This window comes from Leptomonas pyrrhocoris (genome assembly GCF_001293395.1).
Source record: "Leptomonas pyrrhocoris isolate H10 chromosome Unknown, whole genome shotgun sequence".
In the NCBI taxonomy this organism is placed as follows: domain Eukaryota; phylum Euglenozoa; class Kinetoplastea; order Trypanosomatida; family Trypanosomatidae; genus Leptomonas; species Leptomonas pyrrhocoris.
The window spans coordinates 36775-57924 of record NW_015438357.1 but is presented as its reverse complement, the minus strand read 5'-3'; the positions used below and the strand labels follow the sequence as shown (position 1 = coordinate 57924).

The following is a 21150-nucleotide window of genomic DNA, read 5'->3' as shown; positions in this document are numbered from 1 at the left end:
GGGTAGGGAGTATTGCAAGTTAGCGTGCATCGCTCTGCTCTCCCGTCTTTACGCTCCGTGCTTCGGCCGATGTGGTGAGGTCTTCTCCTCCACCACTCCAACGAGACACATGTACGGAGTTGTTGCAGCTCATGTCAGTCACGAAAGAGAGGAAAAAGTGACAATGACCAAAGTACAGACTTGCTTTTCGATTCTTTCTTTCTCGCTTCTTTGTTGGGCCCGTATTCGTGCCTGCTCGCACACCTTTGACAGCAACGAATTTGCACAACGCCGTTTCATTGTCGGCGATTCCGGTAGTCTTTTGTTTCTTTTTATCTCTCTTGAGGAACGTGTGTATTCGCATGCCTCCTCCACACGGAGCGAAGCGAGGCCGCAGCGGCGGTCCGCCGGGTAGGGGTCCCTCTGGTGGCGGCAACAGCAACTACCGCAGCAGCAGTGCGTCCTCTGGTCCCCGCTCGAGCTTCTCGCGCGGACGCGGTCGTGGTGGTGGCTTTGGTAGTCGCGGTGGGGTTGGTCACGGTGATCACGACCGTCGCCAACGCGATCGTGGCGCCTCCGCCTCCTCTTTTTCAGCCGTCAACCCGCGTAAGACAGGCGCGTTGCACCTTAAGAAGGAAAAAACGAAGTTCCACCAAAGCAAGTTTCGCGAACAGCGCAGCAGGCAGCAGCAGCAGCAGCAGCGCGATTTCAATGGTGCGTCACGCTCTTCTGCGGCAGGCGGTGGTGCACCCTCGCGTGCGCCGTCGTCGCACCGGACAGCGGAGGTGGACATTCATCTTGCTGCAAAGGTGGCTGCTGATCTGCGAGAGAGTGTCACGCTTTTTAAAACGCGCCGCGCCAACCGCGAAGTCTTCGGCAAAGACCTCAACGAGCGTTTCTTCAAGTTTGTACCGCCGCAGCTCATTCTTCAGCACATGCCCGACGCCGTCGCCTCCTTCCGCACGTACCTGCCCAAGTTTGAGAAGGGGGCGCCAACGACGGTGAGCGCGTTCGCGTCGTGGTACGAGTGGGCATCCTTCGAAGCAAACAAAGGTAAGAGCTTTGCCAAGCCGCAGGGCAATGCAGGTCCCTACGGGAAAGACCCGGAGAAGCAGGACGAGGAGCCTGCGGAGACCAAAGACGGCGAGAAAGACGCCGGTGACGCCGCGACGGCGGACGGAAAGACGAAGAAGATGAGTCAGACGCGTCAGGTCATGTCGCAGACACTGCGGGAGCGAGAGCACATGCGGGCTCTCCTTCACATGTGTCTGCGCCACAACGCCGAGAAGCGCAAGCAGGGCCAGAACGCCTTCTTGAACCACTTCAACGCCAAGCTGAGCGAGGAGGACGTCGACACACGCAGTCTGGAGCGGCTGCGCGCCACGGCCCACCACTCCGTCGTCTACGCTCTCACCCGTCTCCTGCTCGGCATGGTGACGGACGATTTTGCGATGCTATGCCTGCACTGCCACACGCTGTATCTAGTGCTCGCGCAGACCAGCATATCCCCGGCAGTGCTGCTGGAGCTAATGGATGAGGAGTTTGTGTTGAGCGTGCGGATGAAGGCGGTGAAGCTGCGGCTGGAGGCCCGCGCTCGCCGCGGCGACGGTGGCAACAAAAACGGAGAGCGAGGAGCTGCTGAGGCGGCGGCTGACGACGACGACGACACCGGCATCGACCCTGACGATCTTAACGACCCCACCAAAGGGGAGCGAAATCAGCGGCTGACGGCTACCGTCTTCGCCCTTGGTGCGGTGGTGGCGGCACGGAAGACGCTGCTGCCCGCCGAGGCTGCCCAGCTCGTCACCTGCCTCTCCTTCGCGTACGTGGAGCAGAAGGTGACGCGTGTGCTGTCCGCCAACGTGCTCTTCGAGGTATTGGCGGATCACAACGACCTCTATCAGCAAGACGAGCCTCTTCAGTGGATGGTTTTTGCCTTCTTTCACTACCCCAAGATGGAGTACTACCGCCCAGAGGCCATCCAGTTGCTGATGCGGCTGATCGAGGCAGACCCGCGGCCACCAGCCGGCGCGCTGCCCAGCACCGTCGAGCAGTACCTCACCCTCGATCCGCTGAACCCCTCCACAATGGAGCAGATTGGCAACGCTCTCTTCCGCAAGGAGCAGGTCACTGCGAATCACCCGATGGTGCACCCTGTCTGGGAGGACATCTTCGAGCTGGTCGTCCGCCGCTGCGCAATGGGTGAGTCGATGAAGGAGCACCTCAGCACGATTCTGCACAACATGATCGTCCCCTATCGCCGTGGCAGCGCTGACATCCCGCGTCGCGCCCTCCTCCAAAACCTTGTCGCGAAGCTTGGCCAGATTGCCGTGCAGTCCGACAGCGCAGAGCAGCGCATAGAAGTGCTGAAGCTCGCCAGCACGCACGTTGGCTACGGCAAGCGCACGGCGGCCAAGCCGACGACGATGCAGGAGCTGAAGCAGATGCCCATCTCTGGCCTCCACCACAAAGTGGACGATCTGCTGCGGCAGTACGCCATGATCATCGACCGCGACCCGGCCGCCACAACGAACCGCACGTGGGTGCTGCGGGAGCTGCGGAACTGCCTCTACGTCCCAGTGCGGGAGGGTGTCGAGCACGCCTACGTCGACGCGGCCGTGATGCAGCTGCTGGAGTTCGGCTTCTACCCGCCGCACACCTCGAGGGACACTCTCAGCCAGAACCGGTGCATTTACCTCTTCGCGGATGTTTTCTCCTTCACCTTCACCGCCCCGCTGGCCCGTCCGAAGAGTTCAGTTGCAACCACCGCCGTCATCAGCGCCTACCTGAAAGCGGAAGAGAAGTCGAAGACGCGCTACACGACGGCGGTGCAGCACAGCGCATTTCGCAAGGCCCGCAACCGTGTCGTGGAGGCGCTCGAGGCGGCCACGGAGCAGCGCAGCGTCCTTTTCTATGAGCGAGTCGACATGGAGATCTTCCTCGCACTCCTCTTCCTCGTGCTGAGCGTCGATGACCCGACGAACAGCGACGCCGTACTCATGGCAAAGAGCGTCATTCCCGACATCGCGCACTTTTACACGGTTGGCACGATCGAAACGTTGGACCTGTTCCTCGATGCCCTCATGGCCCTCGTGATGCGCGTCAGCGCCCCGCTGCACGTGATGCCGCTCATGTCGTGCATCCGCCGTATCGCGACCGGCTTTGTGCTCAAGTTCGCGAAGTTCATCCGGGCACGCAGCTCGCTGGACATCCTGCTGGCCCCGCTGCGCGACGCCTACCACACGGACAGCCGCGAGCAGGCCCGTCAGCGCAATGCGAAGAAGGCGGCCGGCGCGGAGGGGGCCAACTCGAGCGACGACGAAGACGAGGAGGAGGGTGAAGGAGAAGAAGAGGATGGTGAAGACGACGCCGCGGCGGCTGAGTTGGAGGAGGAGGCGGCGGAGGAGGCGTCCGCCGGAGGAAAGGAAAATGAGGACGATGAGGCCTCCGACGACAGCAACACCAGCAGTGACGCGGAGACGGAGAGCGACGACGCCACGGATGCGGACACCGTGGCAGAGGAAGAGGAGGCCGCCGAAGGCGACGAAGCCGATGAGACGGCCACCGACGCCGACAGCTCCGACGATGAGGAGGGCGAAGAAGATATCGAGGACGTGTTCGAGGAAGAGGAGGCCCCGACCCAGCAGTACATCGACGCCCTGAAGGGCATGGTGGGCAACATGGACCTCGAGCACATGTACCCCACCGACACGGCCAACCAAGAAAAGGCGGATGTGGTGCGTGCCATTCGGCTGGTGACGCGCGTCGGACTCGCCCTGCGCAGCCCCATCGTTGTGCACATCTATCAGGTGCTGCTCGCCGTCGCACGCGAAAACGTGAAGACGGCCGACGACGTCGTGTTTGGCGCCGCGATCTCGGCAATGGAGATGCTGCTCATGACGAAGAACCGCTACTTCGGCTCTTTTGTGCAAGCCGCGGACCTCTTCCAGCTCCTCGGTGACATTCAGAGCTACCTGCGCAAGCTGAGCCGCGTGCTGGTGGACAAGGACAGCGTGATGGCCAGGGCGGCGGCTGCCGCTCGGCGACGTCTGAGCACCGTGAAGGCGGTAGCCCTGCGCACCTTCCACTTTGTCGCGATGCTCGCCTACAAGAATCACGCCAGCGAGGAGGTGCGCATCACGCTCAGCGAGTACTACAAGTCCGTCTTCTGCGACCGAGGCTGGGACACGAAGAAGCTGCTGCCCTCCCTCAAGAAGGACCTCTACCACTATCGTCAGGGCTTTGCGTGGGTGCTCCTGCCGGCGGTGTTTGAGAAGTGCGAGGAGGTGGTGCCGGTGGAGGGACCGCAGCGGGTGCGCGTCTTCACGGCCTGCTGCACCTTTGTGGAGTCGATGCTGTCGCGTCTGAGTGGGCTGCCGGTGGACCTGAAGCGCAGCGCGAGTGCTGCCATCCGCCACTTCATGCAGTCCTACACGGTGGCGCAGGTCTTCGCGATGAAGCACACCCTCCCCTACAACTACCTGCACGCGATGAAGATGGTCCTGCAGTACAACAGCCGTGTGCAGCTGGACACCGCCTGGGTGGCCGCAGCGATCGTCGCACCTGCCGTGGACGATGATGACCTCCTCCTCTCCGCCGCCTCCATTCGGCTCCTCGGTACGATGGAGCGCATGTTGGGCCTCACCCCGCGCGCACGCGAGACGAAGGCCCCGTCGCCGGTGAAGGTGCTCTACCAGCAATTCGCCAAGCAGGGTGCAAAGGAGAAGAGCGACTTCTACCGGCGCGCAAAGAAGGTGCGCAGCCGCATCTTGAAGGCGCTGCTCGCCCACCGCAACGACGACCCAACTGACGAGGAGCGGTCCAGGAAGCGGCGACGCAAGGAGGAACTGAAGATCGAGGACCGCCTACAGCGTCAGGTGCTGCGCAGCGCCCGCACCAAGGCGCTGACGAAAGAGGAGCGTGAGGAGAAGCGCAAGCACATTATGATCGCGAAGCAAGAGCGCATTGCCAAGAACCGCGAGCGCAAGCGCCGCCTGCACGAGGTACGTCAGCGCTCCTTTGAGAAGTGGCGCGAGATGAAGCTGACGGCAGCGGCTCAATTGGACGACGACGACGAATAATGGAGGAGGTCGTTCTGCGATGGAAATTTTGAGGAGGCGGATGAACCGATGCCACCAAAATGCGTCGGCAGTCATCACACATCCGCACACACACTTCCCCTCTCGGTTTTGTGCACCCCTCTCGGCTGCGCTAACGCATCTAACTGAGTTTCGTTAAACGTGTTAAGCCTCTTGGGCAACTATTACTTTACTTTTATCATTCCTTTGAGGCCGTATATCTTTTTGGTTCTTACGGATGGGGGTACAAACAGTCGGTGAGCTCACGTACGAACTGTCGTTTTCTTTGCTTTTGTTGTTTTTTTTTTCTGCGCGTGTCGTTGGGTGATGTTGTCGCGGCCACGGTGTTCCCGAGACGGTCGTTCAAACCTGCTGAATCGACTGCGCTTTTTGTCTCTCGGTCTGCGCTGCGCTCTCTGTAAATTTGCAACTCCTCCGTTTCACCCTTGTTTCTTTTGGCGATTAACACGATATAAATGTTTTCTAATTATTTCACTTTAACAACAAATTGTGTTTGAAAACAATTTTTGAGGAAAGAAAAGCAGAGACGAGGTTTTTGAGACTCCTGTTGCACACGTTTGGATTTGCAGTAGGATAAGCGCCGTTGAGGCCACCTGAAAAAAAGAAAATTCAACGCAGCGTGTATGTGGGGGAGGGTACCGTGAAGAGCGGCGGTTGACACGTCGGACCCTTTTTACGTTTTCCTGTTTTCCCCTCACATGCTGCTGTAGAAGGAAGTGGAATCCTCAGCAGCCAACTCTATTCTGGATGCCTTTCAACCGTCACCTTAACCTTCGCGCGCTGCTCTCCTTTCCAGGTGGTTTAAAATTCAAGATGTCACTATTGTGTGTACCGTAGGCAAGAACTCTATTGCCCCCTCTCTCACCTCGATTTTCCTCCTTTCATCATACCTTTTTTTTTGCTTTTGATAGAGTAGAATCTGCTTTACATCATTGCCTTTGCAGCCTCGAACCTCAACGCACACCCGAAAGTGCGAAGCACCTTCTTGCTGCAATCCGCAGAGCGCATTGGTAGAAGGATAAGAGTCGACAAAGAACCGTGTGTAAGAGGGGTGCGTTTGTGTTCACAACGGTAATCGGGTGGACTGCACGCACCACTGCGCTTTTTAGTTCTCATTTTCCTTGCTTCTTCTTTTTATCCTAGTGTTGCTGGACGTATCGTTGTAAAAGAAAATACATATAATAATAATCGAAGATAAGCAAGAATGTCCAAGTACTTCGAGCCGGATACCGCGTTCGGCAAGGATGCCGAGTGCGCCGTGTGCTGTTGCCTCTGGACAGACCCGGTAGAGGTGAACAACTGTCAGCACATTTTCTGCCGTCGATGTGTGGAAGGCCTCGCCACGTGTCCGGTGTGCTGCGGCCCCGTGGACCGCCTCAACACGCCCGGAAAGTTCATCCTGCGTCTGCTGGAGCGTACGAAGGGCAAGTGTAGCGCCTGTGCGTGGAAAGGCACGTATAAAGATTTCACGACAAAGCACACCGAATGCCTGAAAGACGGCGAGGACGTGACATCTGGGCCGGGCGCAAGCTCGTCGCCCCAGGAGGTGGTGTGCATGCAAGATTACTATTTAGAAGGGAATGGGTCTTCGGTAACGCCCAACGCCACCCTCACCACCAACACGATGAACGGCACCGCTCACAACACTTCTCAGCTAACACCCATTATTGTAGCGGACACGCTTTCGAACCGCAGCTTTTCTCATGTGAGCAACGCGGTGCCGGTGGTCCGCGCGGAGCCGACGCACGCGCAACGAGCACACTGGCGGCAGTCACTGACGAACACCGCGCGTGACTTCGGCATGGCGGAAAATGAGTTTATGGAATTAGTGCGTTGCTTCCCTGATTTCGCCTCCGGGGCGGCGGATGGGAGTAACGGGCTGGAGCTGCGCTGGCGCGACGCGTGCCGGCTGCTGCGCTTCTTCAACTATCCAAATCACCCCGACGATGTGCGAAATCTGTTTGAAATGGGGGGGCGGTCGCCCAAGACGGGTTCCATTCCCTTCAACACCCTCTGTGTGTGGCTCATGATGAACCGCCGCAACCCGGCGCAGTGGTACCACATGTCGGATGCACCGTACCGGCAGATACTGCAGGTCGCCCAGCTGCTGGACGTGAAGGCGACGGGGCTCTTCACGTTAGATCAGTGCCGCATTCTGGCCGAGCAGTACTTCGAGCGCGACGTGGACGACAGCGAGTGGCGTCAAATCGAACCGTTGCTGCGCAGCAAAGATGCCGGCATTCGACAGTCCTTCATGCCCGAAAGCCGCCTTCGCATCGACCTGCAAGACAGCACCGAACAGCATGACGTGAAGCTGCCGCTGCACGACGTGCTCTGTTCCTTTGCACACCACGTTGACGACCTAAAGAACCTGGAGCGACACTCGCAGACGCAGCGGAAGCAGTCTGACTTTATCTGCCGTATTAAGAAAATTGTGGGCTTCTACGAGCCGAACGCGCTTCCTCAGCTGGACTCGACCCTGCAGAAGTTCAGCGGCGAAGAAGAAAGTCTGCTCATGACGCTGGTCGCGATGTACGGTCCCGAGCCGGCGTAGACGTTTGTTGACAAGAAAGCTGCACCCTGGAATAATAAAACCAGTGATGTTCGCGTTTATTGTTGCTTCCTGAATGTTTTGTTCTGTCGCCTTCTTCGTTTCCAAAATTGTCTTGTTTTTCTTCTTCTTTCTTTTCTTTCCAGTGTGCCTGTGTCATCTTTGGGAAGAGTGCTCATCGCTACCGGTGATGCGGCTGCAATATCTTCGTTGTATTCGATTAATTGTGACATCTATAATCATCATTTTTTTTTTATAAACCTTTTGCTTCTGTTTCGGTTTGTTGCGGTTTGGGCGTAAGTGTGTGGTGTGGATGTGTTTATTATCTTCAGTCTTATTTATTTTCGTTTTCATAGTTATTTCTCACCTTCCACCGGCAATGAAGATTCTTCTTTTTCTTTCTTTCTTTCATGTTTATTTGTTTTGAGGGTGGTCCCACACGCCGTGTTTTTTGCTGACATTGCGTTGCCCCTTTCTTTGTCGCTGTATCTGGCCTTCTCATGGATGTGGGCCTCGTCTCCCTTCTTGCTAGAAATGTGTTTCTGACCCTCTACCGATGCGCTGACACTACGATCTGTAAAAGGACTGCGCTACGTCATCCATGCGGTATCCTCCTCTTTGTGTTCTTGGGGTGTGTCCAAAAACGTGGTTTTGTACGTTACCGGTGCGCCGCATCATCATGCTGTTCCTTTCCTGTTGACGCCAACTGTGTTCTTTTGCTATTGTTGTTGCTATATGGCATCCTCAATTCATCTTAAAGAAATTGTGCTTGCCTTCACAAGCAGTTACAAGCGTTGTGTTTTACAAGAGCTATCGCCATTCGCGGAACTTTCCTTTTTCTTTCCTTTTCTTTTTGTTCTTATGCTATGAGGTTCTGTTTTTTCCACGCGATTTTTTCAGCAATTCTTTTTCTTTTTCCTCCTCAGTTGTTGCTTGTGCGTTGGCGCAGTTGCGTGCGTGTTTCCCGAAGGGCGTCGTTTGATGTTCGGTTGTTTATGATGGAATATTTTTGTTTTTTGTTTTTGTTTTGTTTTTGCTTCCGGAGTTGTCTCTCGCGCCTCCGACTTCACGTGATTTTACAGTATTCAATGACGTAAAAAAAAAAAAAATGAAACTGCAACGCTCCGCGGAGGGTAAATTCTCCGTCATCGGTATGCAGTTTGAGCACGGTAGCGCGCTATATTATTATTATTATTATTATTATTCGTCTCCAGCACAGCGACTATGTACTTCCCTCTCGGACTTGTTCGACGCGTTTGTGGGTGTCGAGCTTCGAAGGTGCTTTCGATACCTTCTCAACCACACAAACCTCAACTTTTTGGTTGCGGAATAAGCGAGCTTAATTTCTGCACTGCGTGAACGGGTGCGTGCGGCACGAGCGCTGCAGCAGATCAACCTGCCGCCCTTTTCTTTCTTTCCCCCTCTCCCTGCCTCTGTACCTTTCTCTCTTTCTCTCTTTCCCCCCCCCCCTTACCTGTCTACACGGGCACTCTCTCACATTCCGTAGATCGCTACTACGTCTTTGCCACGAACCCTCGCTCCCACACGCGCACCAGCAACAGCAAGCTTTCTGAGTCACGCCTTTCCAACCCGAAGTTCCATCCTGCTCGCTCGGCGACTCCAGTTTGGCTACATTCTTTTTCTTTTCAGCCTCCGTTAAGTCTTTTCTTCGCTGACTTGCTCCCGTTCTTCCTCTGCCTCCCTCACTCTATACACACAGAGACTTCTTGGTGTCCTATCTCTTGCAACGTGAGACACGCACCAACACACATCTACCTTCTGCTATCACCACATACACAAAAAAAAAACCCAGCAGCAATGCCTCACCAGCAGACTATCACGCAACAGGTGCAGGAGGCGGTGAGTCAGGGATCTGCCGCCGCCGCCGCCCAGGTCGGAGAGAAGGCCCAGCAGGCCCGCGAGAAGGCGGCGGAGCTGCTGGAATCTGCCACGAACGGCGCAGACAACCTGCATCAGACCGCGACAAACGCGAAGAAGAACGTGCAGGAGGCGGCCAAGAAGGCGATGGACACGGCGCACGACTACGTCGAGGACGCCCGCAAGAAGGCTGACCCGTACGTGGAGTCCACGAAGGCCAAGTACGAGTCGGCCAAGGCGGCCGCTGGCAACTACCGTGAGACGGCGCAGCACGCCATGGAGAACGCCAAGGGTCAGGTGAACGCCGTGCGAGAGAAAGTGACGCAGAGGGCGCAGCCATATGTGGACAACGTGCAGGCCTTCGACATCACCAAGACGGCGACTTTCCACGTTCTCACCCACCTTCTCAGCATCTATTTGTATGTCGTGTGGCGTATTCTGCGGTTAGTGCCTGCCGCGAACAAGGTAGGCACGTTCGTCGAGGAGAAGGAGAAGAACATCGGCGTCATCGCCGGCTGCGCGGCGGCAGGGCAAAAGGTGCCCGTGGTTGGCCCGCGCACGGTGGAGGTGATCACCATCGCTGCGAAGAGCGTGCGCATCGACCTGAACGAGCAGATCGCCCAGTACGAGGCCAACAGCAAGAAGCAGAAGTAAGCGGAGAAGAAAAACTCATCTGTGTCCGCGGACAGGCTTTTGTCTCGTGTAAACGGAAGTGCTGTTGACGCTCGTTCGTACGTATATATATACACACACACACAAGCGGCTGTGTTTTCTTATCTGCATTATTGCGCTGTCTATTCTTGTGCTGATCAACATCCGTGTTCTTTTTCTTTCTTTGTTCCTTTGTTTTTTTTTTTGACGATTCCAGTACGCTTGTGCGTGTCTCCGGCTCACAGCACGATGAGCGTCTCCATTGCTTCTTGAAAACCCGAGAGGACTACCTTTTTTGCCGGTGGTTGCCTCGGCCACTTCTTTGACTTCGCCCACACCCACCCAACCATACACACACTCACAAAGAGAGAGAGAGAGAGAGACGCCCGCCAACAGCGCAGTGCTTTAGCGAAATATTAAAATAAATTGAAACTATTGTGTATATTCATATATACATTAGTATATATATATATATATACTAATGTTTGCATGAATACTTTTTTCCATCTCTTTATTGCGGTATCACCTACAAACGTAGTTTCATCTTCTCCCGTTTTTCTTCGCCTTCTCTCGTTGCCTTCGCTTTTTGCTGTGCCTGCCGTTTCTTCTTTTTTTCTCTATTTTTTTTTCTTTTAAATCTTCTGTGCTTTATCTTGACTTCGACCCTTTGTGCGCAACGTGCTCTGGGGCGCTAGACGGAATCCGTCGCCCAAGAGCGTGCGGACGTATCTGCTTATTCTCTTCCATACTCCCCCTTACTCAAGTTACCGTAACTACCACCTCTTTTCGCTCCTGCTGTGATTTGCCAGGCGATTGTCTGATCTTTTATTATTATGTTTGTTTATTTTTTTCGCACAGCAGAATGCCAGTGATTTTCAAGGAAGAAGGAAGAGTGCAAATACAATTAGGGGAAGGCAAATCTGGTTCCTTTTTTTCTCCGGTTTGGGGCATCAGCATTGGCAACACGGTTTGGTGGGGTGCTCACAGCGAATGATTCGCAGAAGAAAAAAGGGGGTGAAGGGAACCTGAAAAGGAAGACAGCAACGTGCGCGCGTAAGGAAGAGCGAGAGAGAAAGCGTATGAGTGCCTTCTCGACTGCCACTACCATGAGAGATCCGGTGGGATGCGTTGTGAACGTTGACGGCATGGAACAACGGAAAAGTGAAAAGCCTTTCCTCACGAAAGAGGAGGAGGCACCATTTCATTTTCCTTTTACAGTTCCAACTGACACTATAAAGAAAAAAAAAGAGGAAGGTGGTTCGCACCCCCATCGCTTTAGTGATTCGACATAAACATCCTTTTTTGTTGTTGCTGTTGTTTTCTCCTATCGTAGCGTTTTGACTTCTCCTTAGTTTTAGTTGGGTCTTTTCTTTCCGCACTCTCTCTCTCTCACGCGCGCTCTAACGTAAGAAGAGAACATCGAACACGCACTTTCTCCGCCAACGAATGTCCAGCGAGACACGGAAGCGCTTCCGATCATCTTTTGATGTTGCTTCTTCGCCTGTCGAGTGTGGGTAAAGCTGCCGCTTCAGCTTAGTTCTTCTATCGCAAAAAGACACGCATCTGATACCTCCTTTTTGTTTGTTGTGGAACTGGTGTGGAGTGAACTCTCCAGGTACCAAAAAAAGCAAAAAAAAAAAAAAGCATGCCCCTCTTTTACCTGAATTTATTTGTATTTCGTTCAGGCAGTCAAATTATTATCTAGAAGTGTGGAGCGTCATTATTTCTCTTTTCTTTTTAAAGTTTTATTATTATTATTTTCTTAATTGTTGTTGTTTTTCTTTTTCTCTAACTTCGCGCATTCAATCTGCGATGCTCGCGTTGTTTTCTTCCAGCGTCACGCAGATGAACGGCATTCCAGCAGAAAAGAAAAAGACCGATTGTTATATGAATATCTACACACACATATACATATATATATATATCTTCCCACCTCACACCATGGACAACATATCTCCAGAGGAAGAAAAGAAAAAGGGCAAGTGTGTCATTTTCTGTTGTGTTTTCGGAGGCGCGCATCTCTACGCACAGCGTCTCGTTGTGTATGCTTCATGGACTGTGTAAGAGAAGGAAAAGAAAAAGACCAATGAAAGACTCTGTCAAAACGACGTAACGTAAGCAACCTGTTAAATTGTTTTGTGCACCTCTATTCGTCTTCCGTGCTAACCGTTGCGGAGGCGGTGCTGTTGGTGTTTTATCGTTTACTTATTGCCTGCTCGTTCTTTGTTGAACGCTCTCCTCGCTAGATGCTGAGGAGAGCCGGGTCGAACGCGCGTGGAGTGGAGCGGCCTTCATCTGCTGCGCAGCCACGGATACACAGGAGACTAGCAGGCCAGACGCAACACCTCCTTCGTTCTTTTTTTTCTTCTCCATTACCCTTCCTTTGCTGCATTCATGTCTTTTTGTTTGATACCTTCACGTCTCTCCTATAAAGCGCACGCCAGTCGTGTGTGTCCACTCACGACCGGCACCACCTTCCTTTATTGTGTGGGGCGACGTCTACGCAGACAGCGACTTCCTGCACTGCTCTCGTTTGCTTATTTGTTTTGCACGTACATAGATAACAATAGATCTTTTATAAATTCTTTTCCCCAAAATTTTAGCACTCTGGCAATCAAGTTCTCTCTCGCTCTCTTGCACACTAGATACCACCATGTCCGACGCGTACGGTTACAGCTACAGCTACACCGGCTCCTACACGGGCGACGACTACTCGTACAGTTACTCCGACTCCGCCACGGAGGAAAAGGCAAAGGCGCACCCTCAGCCCTCTGCAGCGGCGCGGAAGGCAAAGGATGACGACACCGGCAGCTACGAATACAGCTACAGCTACTCGTACACCGACCCCTCCTCGCCGCCGCGAACCAACGCTCCGGGTAAAGGGGCGGCTAGCAACACGAACAAGGTAACTGCGGCGGCTGTAGGTAATGGAAAGAACGGCGGCGCCGGCGATGATTACTCGTACAGTTACTCCTACTCGGACCACTACGACGACTACAGCTACAGTGACACGGACAGTCAGGCACAGCCGATGCGACGACAGGGGCCGACGCCGACCCCGGCAGAAGCGGCGGTACGGGAAAAAGGCTCCCTGCCTATCCCCTCCCCCCAGCCACGGCCTCCACGTCAACTCACTTCCAAAGCTCCCGCTGCCGCAAACGGAGGCACGGGATCCTACTCGTACTCGTACTCCTACACAGACGACGTGGGTCAGCGCTCGAAGCGGCCGGCGGGCCCGGCAGGGGCGGATGACGGCTCCTCCTACTACTACTCGGACGACTACGGCTCCTCTCCTTACTCCTACTCCGACGACGGGTCCTACTACACCGACTCGTACTCCTACACGGGGGACAGCAGCTACTACTACTCCTCGTCTGCCACCAATGCGTCGCGTGGTGGCGGTCGTGTGGCGGCTGCGCACAAGGCAAAGAAGGACGCTGACAAAGACGAGGATTCCTCTTCTTACTACTACAGTGACTCGTACGACTACTCCTACACGGGATCGTACAAGTACAGCAGCAGCGACTCCTACTACTCTGGCAGCACTTACTACTACACGGAGGACTCCTATTACTACTCCGACTCCTACGAAGACTCCGACTACTACTACTACTCCTCCAGCTCCGCGCCGGGGTCCTCGTCGTCCTACTACGGCGAGGATGAGGAGAACTACGACTACAGCAACTATTCCTACTCCTACACGGACAGCGCACGCAGCAAGTCAGCGTCGTCCACGACGTCGTCGTACGGCTACACGAGCTCCCACCCATCTGTCATGAGCCTGACGGGGGAGGAGACGGAGCAGCGCGAGACGTTGGTGCTGCGGGCACCGGCAAAGGACACCCCGCACGTCCCCGCAGCTCCGCGGCGGTGCTTCGTTACCCCAAAGTCGGTCGAAGACGCCGTGTGGGCATTTCTGCAGCGGCTGATGCGCCTCCAGCAGGCATATGAGGCACGCCGGGCGGCCGCCGCGACGAGCGTAGTGCCAGCGAGCAGCACAGAGAAGGTTGACAAAAAGAACAAGAAAGACAAGAAGAAGGGTAACGACAAAAAGAAGGCGGAGAAGAAGATGGAGGAGGAGGCGAATGCTGCCACCGCAGGAAACGTGCCGGACGCCGACGAGGAGACTGTCGACCCCGTCGGCACGCCCTTCATTCCAACCAAAGACGGCTGTTTCAGTGAGCGCTCGCTCCGCATTGCCTTCCAGGTTCTGCGCTTCAACCACCTCGAGCGCATCGAGGCCCTCAAGAACGCACCGGTGCCGGTGCCGATGGAGACGATGTACGACATCTACGGCACCTGCGTCGCGGCCCGTGCGAAGGAGCGGGTGGCGCAGGCTTTCCTCGCCCACGACACCTACCGCAGCGGTGAAGTCTCCCTCTCCGTGATGGGCGGACTGCTGCGTCGCTTAGGCCTCGGCACGAGTCCGATCATGCAGGGCTTCCGCATTAGCCTCGCCGTCTCGTCCGACACCGTGCCGGAGATGGTGATGAATGTGGAGCAGCTCGTACAGGCGCCTGCGCCGGTCAGCGCCGCAGCAGACAACCAAGACAGCCAGGATAGCCAACAACAAGAAAATGCAGATCCCTCCGCGGCGATGCCGCCAGCAAAGATGTCGATGCAGTGGGAAGTGACGCCGGTGTACGTGTCCCGCATTGTGCGCAAGAACGCCGCGGCGAAGAAGTCCACGCCGGTGCAGTGGACGCATAACACGATTTACATGGGCCGACACGTCATCGTCCGCAACGTCACGAGCGAGACGCTTTTCGAACGTCTCAAGACGCACATCGAGGCGGTCACCTACCTCTGCGTCGTGGCGAACATCTTCACCATCCACGACGCGGACCGCAGCACGGTGACGGTGACGTACCCGCAGTTGGTCCGCAGTGTGTTGCTGGCCGAGCCGCCGGTGGGTCACCGCGCCGGCCCCGCACCAGCAGCCGCGATGAAGCTGTTGGCGATTGAGAATTTGTACCGCTCCGTCTTTCACCCGATGGAAGTGCTGCATTCCTTCGAGGCCGGCCGCGGCTTCCCTCGCTACCTTCATGACTGGGCGGTGGAGTCGACACTGCACTCCACCAACGACACGGAGGAGAAGCGGCGGCGCAACGTCGTGCCCGGCATCACGTCGGACAGCGTGCGTTTTGTTCCGGCGCCGCCCACCCGCCCTCCCACCGAGATGCAGCTTTCCTTTCTGCTGCAGAAGGTGCGCGTCCCGGGTCGGCCGCCCGCCAGTGCACGCTGCTTCTGCCTAGTCAGCGCCATCACCCCCGCCAACGTATTTCTCCCCGCGATTGAAGTTCCCGTGCGGGACGTCGTGAAGTCGAGCAAAGACCCCGGCGGGTACACGTGGGTGTTCCATAGCAAAAAGCACCCCAAGAAGGACGCCATTCTGCGCTTTGCGGGCCCGGCAGTGGATCGCATTTACGTGGAGTGCTGCTACGAGACGAGGGACCCGCCCTTGACGGCGGCGGAGGAAGACGGGGCAGACGCGCACGCAACCGGCAGCACGACGTTGGCGGACACGGATGTCGCCACGGTTTGGTGCGCCGGGTACGCTGTCTTCGGGGTGGAGGGGGCGAAGACGACCGCGCTGCCCGTGTCGGTGGGAAGTCTCCTGCAGGGGGTACACGGGGAACCGCCGTCGGCCACCCCGCCGGAGGGCGCCGCTGGTACGCCGCGCAAATCGTCCGGTGTGTTCGCCCGCTTTGTATCGAGCCTCTGCACGGGCAGGCGAAAGATCGCGGCGGCGACGGCCTCGAACATCAAGGTGGAGATCGTGAAGAGCAAGGAGCCCGTTGCTGGAGTGGAGAAGCTGCCGGGGCGCTTTATCGCGTACCAGCGGCACGTCCCGATGATCGCGCAGCTGCGCACGGCGGTGGAAGTGGTCGGTGCGGAAGCGACCTATGCGCTGCAGGCCCTGCGCCAGCAGGCTGTGCGCTACATCTTCGCCGTCGCCGCCGACGCCGCGCTGTTGGATCAGCTGTGTGCACTGTGGGCACACCGCACGAAGCACTGGACCAAGGCGGAGCGCAAAGATGAGAAGGAGCAACACGCGCAGCTCCTCAACTGCGTGGCGGCCCTCTACGCGTTGCACAACTGCTGCGCCGGCAGCACGCACCTGTTTGCGCAGGCCCTCGTGAAGGAGAAGGCACTGCAGATGTCGGTGGATGCCTCCGCTCCGCTGCTGCCGGTGCGTGTGTGAGCGTTGTGTGGTGGTGGGGGGGGGGGAGGTGTCGTCCCCTGTGTCTTTTATTATTGTTATTACTTGACTACGTTGTGCCAAACACTCCGATACACGAAAACCTTTTATGAACTCGCACACGTGGCTTTCCTTTTTCGTATTACTCCTGTGGACCTTCGCTCTTGCTTTTTTCATATACATTTATATTTGCACGTCTCATTTATATATATATATTCATCCGCATCCTTGGACATTTTGATGCCGACTGATGCTCACTCTCTCGTACGGCGCAGGAAGAAGAGAGAGCGGGGGTTATTACGAGTATCGGGCATCGCTTCTCTGCTTCTCTTCTGAAGCCAACGCATGCACCTCTCCATAGACCACAACTGTTGTCTTTCTCTAGCTGCCTTCGTATTAGGCGTTTCGCGGATCGTTAGATCGTCGCTATTAGAAATGCAGCTTCACGCGATGGAAATTGACAGAGAAAGTACAACGAAGGTGAACACCGTTCCCCTGGCGAGCGTTTCTTTGGATCCTTGCACGGCCGTTTCTCTTGTTTATGATTATCAGCACTATTTGTCTTGTTGACTTCCAAGTGCCCCTAGCACTTTCACTCTGCGGTGAAGAGATGCTCACCGTCAGGTTTCCTGTAACTGAATGTCAGAAGAGCAATCCTCTGTACGCACACAGAGTGTCGATGTGTATTGTGCGCAGGTGCGTTGCACCGTTAAACGCCTGTGCAGGTACATAAGCGCCTTTCTTTCCTTTTCCTGCTACCATTCTCCCTCTTCCACCTGCCTCGCCGTTTTCACGTGTTTTGTTTCTCTCTCACATCAACACAACACTTATTGGGATGCCATATCACACGCGTACCAACTACGTGTTACTGCTGCAGTTTTCTCGCCAAAAAAAAAAAAAATAGCAACCCTGAACGAGCTTAGAATTATTGGAAGCTGTCCGCTTTTCATGCTTTCATTGCCAACAACAAAAAAACTAATTATTTCTGTTTTTCCCCCTAACATTTTCTTTCTTTGATTGTATTTAATTTTTGTCTCTTTTCCTAAGTTGTCTGTTTTATCTTCTTTTTTAACTTGTAGGTTATCCTGTTATTGCGCACTTGTATTCGTTACCTCCTTTACTACAAGCATTGCGAATACGCTGCCGGACAGTAGCTCTTCTCGACAGCAGTGGTAGTAAAGATACGGCGTATTCCTGTCGCTTTCGTGCTGGCAAAAGAAAAGGAAAGAAAAGTTCGATACATTACAAAAGATACGTATTGGTCCCGCTTTCTCAGTTTTTCTTCTTTTATTAACTTCCTGTACAGGTGTGAACATTCAGATTTCGAAAAGAGAAAGACAACTGACACCGTTTTCGAGCCGCCAGCGACACTTTTTAGATTAATCCTTTAAGTACTTTTTCTTTTTTTTCTCCTCGCATATTTTCCGCTGCGTCTGTGTCGGCGAGTCGGACGTCGCGTTACCTGACTCTGCTTTTACTGTCGTTGCTGTCGTCGTGTTTTGTCTTCTCGTCCCCATTCATTCAGCACTCCTTTGTTTGTCGCTGCCGCTCGTCAACTTGGCCTTTTTGTGTTTCTGATGAAACTTTTCCGCTAGGGCATAGAATTCTAAAAAGAAAAAGTTTTTTCTTTCTCAAAGCACAGCAAACTTTGGAGGCGTACTTCAATCTTTGCTTTGGAAGAGGGAGAAAAAGGTGCCTAATTCAGCAGATACTATCATATAACTATCTCCCTTCCCTCAGATACTCAGAATTAGCCTTCGTTTGTTTCACAGACTCGTGCACTGAAGAAAGAGGATACACGTACCCAAAAAAAGTGTATAAGCACTTAATCGAGAAAAAGTGTCACTTTCGTGTGACCTCGCTCATCTCTTTCTCACTGATATTTCTTTCATTATTATTATTATTCTAGGTTGCTCCTGCAGGCATTTTCTAGCCGGCACGACTGCACTGGAAATTCTTTTCGTTTCGTATTGCATTTGCTGCAGTCGTTGATTTTGTTTTTTGTTTTCCTTGTTGTTGTTGATCACGCTGAAGATTAGTATTTGTGATTTCTTCTTCTGTTTTAAGTCCTTTCGTCTGCGTGTGTCTGACTCTCGCGTTGCACTATTTTTTGAGAGGTTCCTTAAAATATATAAATATAAATATTTATATTTATATTTATATTTCTTCACCAGGACCATCCCCTTTGTGCCTGCTTTTGCGTGCGTATTTGGCTCCTCTTCACACGTGATTGCGCGTATCCCTTCTGTTTCTTTTCTTTTTCCTTTTTTTTTTAAATTGTAAAACACGGTGAGATCAAGGATCGTAGTATAGCTGCCTTCTCTTTATCCACGTTAACGGCAGCGAGAAAGGAGGACTGTCTTCGTACCTTCTGCTTTTTTTTCCCCCTTGGACTTCTTTGTTTCCTTCTTGAAGGTGGTTCGTTTGGTACACTGCACCGGACGCCAAATTGATCGTGAGAAGTCCTCAACTGCATAAGTGAACGAAAGAAAATTTGTTGGTTTCTCTTTCTCCGTGTGTGCCTTGAGCGCTCTTCGCGATTTGTTTTTCCACCTCCCGTCTTACATTTATTTATTTTTTTGAATATTATCTTTTCTTTTTTTTTTTCCTCCTTTAAACTTAATCCAGCAAAATTTGTTGTTTTGTGTCTTGTGCTTCTTTTGGCAGATTTATCTGGACACGCACAAGCAGAGAATCTCTTAATTACATCTCTTTTTTTAAACTTAACACATTTTCCTCTTCTCTGTTTTAGTGGTGTTATTACTACAGTGTTCACCGCTGTTGCCGTTTCCCTTTGCCTCAGAAGTTCTACAAACGAAACGGAGAAGATAGACGCAGAAACATGAGCTACGTTAAGACCGGCACCCACTCGTCGCTGCCGTCGATCCGCGTCGGCTCGGCGGCCAACTCGCTGCACATGAGCTCTTACGGAAACCCGAACTCCGCCTGCTCCCTCGGCTCCACCACTCTCTTGCGCCCGCGCCAGAGCAACCGTGCGCCGCAGTCCACGGCGGGCGCTGCGCAGCCGAAGCAAGGACGCCGCCCCACCGGCGTGTCGTTCATCTCTGCCATCGACACCGCCAGTACGAAGTTGTCTATCCCGATCACCGCGGTGGAGCCGACGCTCGCCTTTGAGGACGATGGCCTGGTGCCGGGGCTGTGTCGGCTCTACCTTGACGGCCGCTGCCGGCAGGGGGACCGCTGCTTCCAGGTGCACGCCGACCCGACGGTGATCGCGCAGCTTCGCAGCGAGGCCTATACGAGCCCCTCCTGCTGCCCGGTGCACGGCGCCAAGTGCAAGCTGGGGGGCTTCCCACTGGGCCTCGCCGTCATCATCGACCCCCCGCGTGAGCGTGAGGCGGCGAACTGTAGCGATGCGAAGGGCGAGCGGGAGAGCGCCAGCACTGTGGACTCGTCCTCCAACGGTGAGACGAGCAACTCAGCCAGCGGCGCGGAGGCAAAGGATGCGAAGGAGAAGGACATGGAGCACAAGGCGGTCATCATGCTGCACAACGTGTGCCCCACTCGCTACCTCTGGGCGCGCTACGAAGAGACCGGCAGCATGCTGATTCACGTGCCCAAGTCGAAGATCTGTCGCGAGCACCGCAAAGGTCTCTGCCGCTTCGGTGACGAATGCAGCTTCCTGCACGTCTGCCGTGAGATCCCGCTCGCCGGCAGCAATGAGGAGTTCTTCAGCCCCGAGCACAGCCGTAGCCACAGCCGTACCCTTTCCCGCCTACCGCAGGGAAGCATGCCGGACTTCGGCTCGCATCCGCCCTCCTTCGCAGCGGCGAACGGCTCGCTGCACCAGAGCGTGCACTCGCACTCCGCTTCCCATTCTATGGCGAACACGTCAGCGCTCTACCCAAACAGCATTCTCGTGCCGCAGAACGGGTCCTTCTTGGAGGGCTCGTTTAGCTGCAACCAATCCGGGCCGGACAACCACACCCGTGACTCGCAGCCACTGCTGCGCCCGTTGGGTGGAGTGCAGTCCTCTCACACAAACCCGGCGGTCCACGGGCACGGCAGTTTTTCTACTGCCAGTAGCATGCACGCCCGCGGGTCCTTCTCGCACAACCCCTACGCAGAGGCCTCCTCGTTCCACAACTAACTACTGAGCGAACCCAAATTATTTTTTGTTGTGTTTCTTTCCTCCGTTTCTTTCCAGTTTTTTTTTGTTTTTATTTTATGTTGTTTTTTTCTTTCTTTTTAGCTCTTTGTTTACTCCTTAATGTCAAGAGAAGAACCTAAACTCCACAGCTGTTCGATGAAGTGCAAATGCTGAAGCGCGTACTTTATATCTTCCTTTGTTTTTCGGTTTCTTTCTAAGCTCCCGAAATGCCCCTTTTCTTTTTTTTTTGCATGTGTGCTTATGCATGTCTTGTCTGTCTTTTTCAATTTTTCTCGCTCCTTCATTCGATCAAGTCGCCTCAAGTGCTGTTGCTACTGGTGGTGAAGTACGTGCTGACTCCTCATGAACGGGATCGGTGCTTCCAAAGGCCACAACTTTATGAATTATTTTTTTTTTCATTGAGAGTATTTTATCTCCATTTTTTGTTTCCTGTGTGTGTGTGTGTGTGTTTGCGTGTGCAGTCGTGGGCACGTCTTTTTGCCCTCACCCTCCTTGTCGCTCTCTTCACTAACAATGCCTGTTTAGAGTCTACCTCCTTTTTTATTGTTTGTCCTTCTCTCTCTCTTTTAGTTGTATTGGCTATCCATCGCATCTCGACGGTGCAACCGTTATCTATTTTCCTATATATATATATATATATATATATATATATATATAC

At 54.1% G+C, this 21150-nt stretch overlaps 5 protein-coding genes across 6 annotated transcripts; all 5 read left to right on the top strand.

The window, feature by feature from the left end:
* Window positions 1–251: 251 nt before the first annotated feature.
* ABB37_00014 (hypothetical protein) lies at window positions 252–5060 on the top strand (the record flags this gene model as incomplete). Its single annotated transcript, XM_015796036.1, has 1 exon — window positions 252–5060. The coding sequence occupies exon 1, from the start codon at window positions 342–344 to the stop codon at window positions 5058–5060; it is 4719 nt and encodes a 1572-aa protein (XP_015664044.1). The 5' UTR covers window positions 252–341.
* A 928-nt stretch (window positions 5061–5988) lies between these two features.
* Window positions 5989–7632, top strand: ABB37_00013 (hypothetical protein; the record flags this gene model as incomplete). The annotated part of the gene is made up of 1 exon (XM_015796035.1): window positions 5989–7632. Exon 1 carries the CDS (start codon window positions 6283–6285, stop codon window positions 7630–7632), a length of 1350 nt encoding a protein of 449 aa, XP_015664043.1. The 5' UTR covers window positions 5989–6282.
* A 1503-nt stretch (window positions 7633–9135) lies between these two features.
* ABB37_00012 (hypothetical protein) lies at window positions 9136–10161 on the top strand (the record flags this gene model as incomplete). Its single annotated transcript, XM_015796034.1, has 1 exon — window positions 9136–10161. Exon 1 carries the CDS (start codon window positions 9448–9450, stop codon window positions 10159–10161), a length of 714 nt encoding a protein of 237 aa, XP_015664042.1. The 5' UTR covers window positions 9136–9447.
* Window positions 10162–10852: 691 nt separating this feature from the next.
* On the top strand, window positions 10853–16363 carry ABB37_00011 (hypothetical protein; the record flags this gene model as incomplete). 2 transcript variants are annotated; one of them, XM_015796033.1, is made up of 1 exon in its annotated part: window positions 10853–16363. In XM_015796033.1, the coding sequence occupies exon 1, from the start codon at window positions 12812–12814 to the stop codon at window positions 16361–16363; it is 3552 nt and encodes a 1183-aa protein (XP_015664041.1). In that variant the 5' UTR covers window positions 10853–12811. The 2 variants fall into 2 exon arrangements, with proteins under 2 accessions (XP_015664041.1, XP_015664040.1); XM_015796032.1 differs by having other exon boundaries at window positions 12592–16363.
* A 2839-nt stretch (window positions 16364–19202) lies between these two features.
* Window positions 19203–20471, top strand: ABB37_00010 (hypothetical protein; the record flags this gene model as incomplete). Its single annotated transcript, XM_015796031.1, has 1 exon — window positions 19203–20471. The coding sequence occupies one exon, from the start codon at window positions 19203–19205 to the stop codon at window positions 20469–20471; it is 1269 nt and encodes a 422-aa protein (XP_015664039.1).
* Between the last annotated feature and the right edge of the window lie 679 nt (window positions 20472–21150).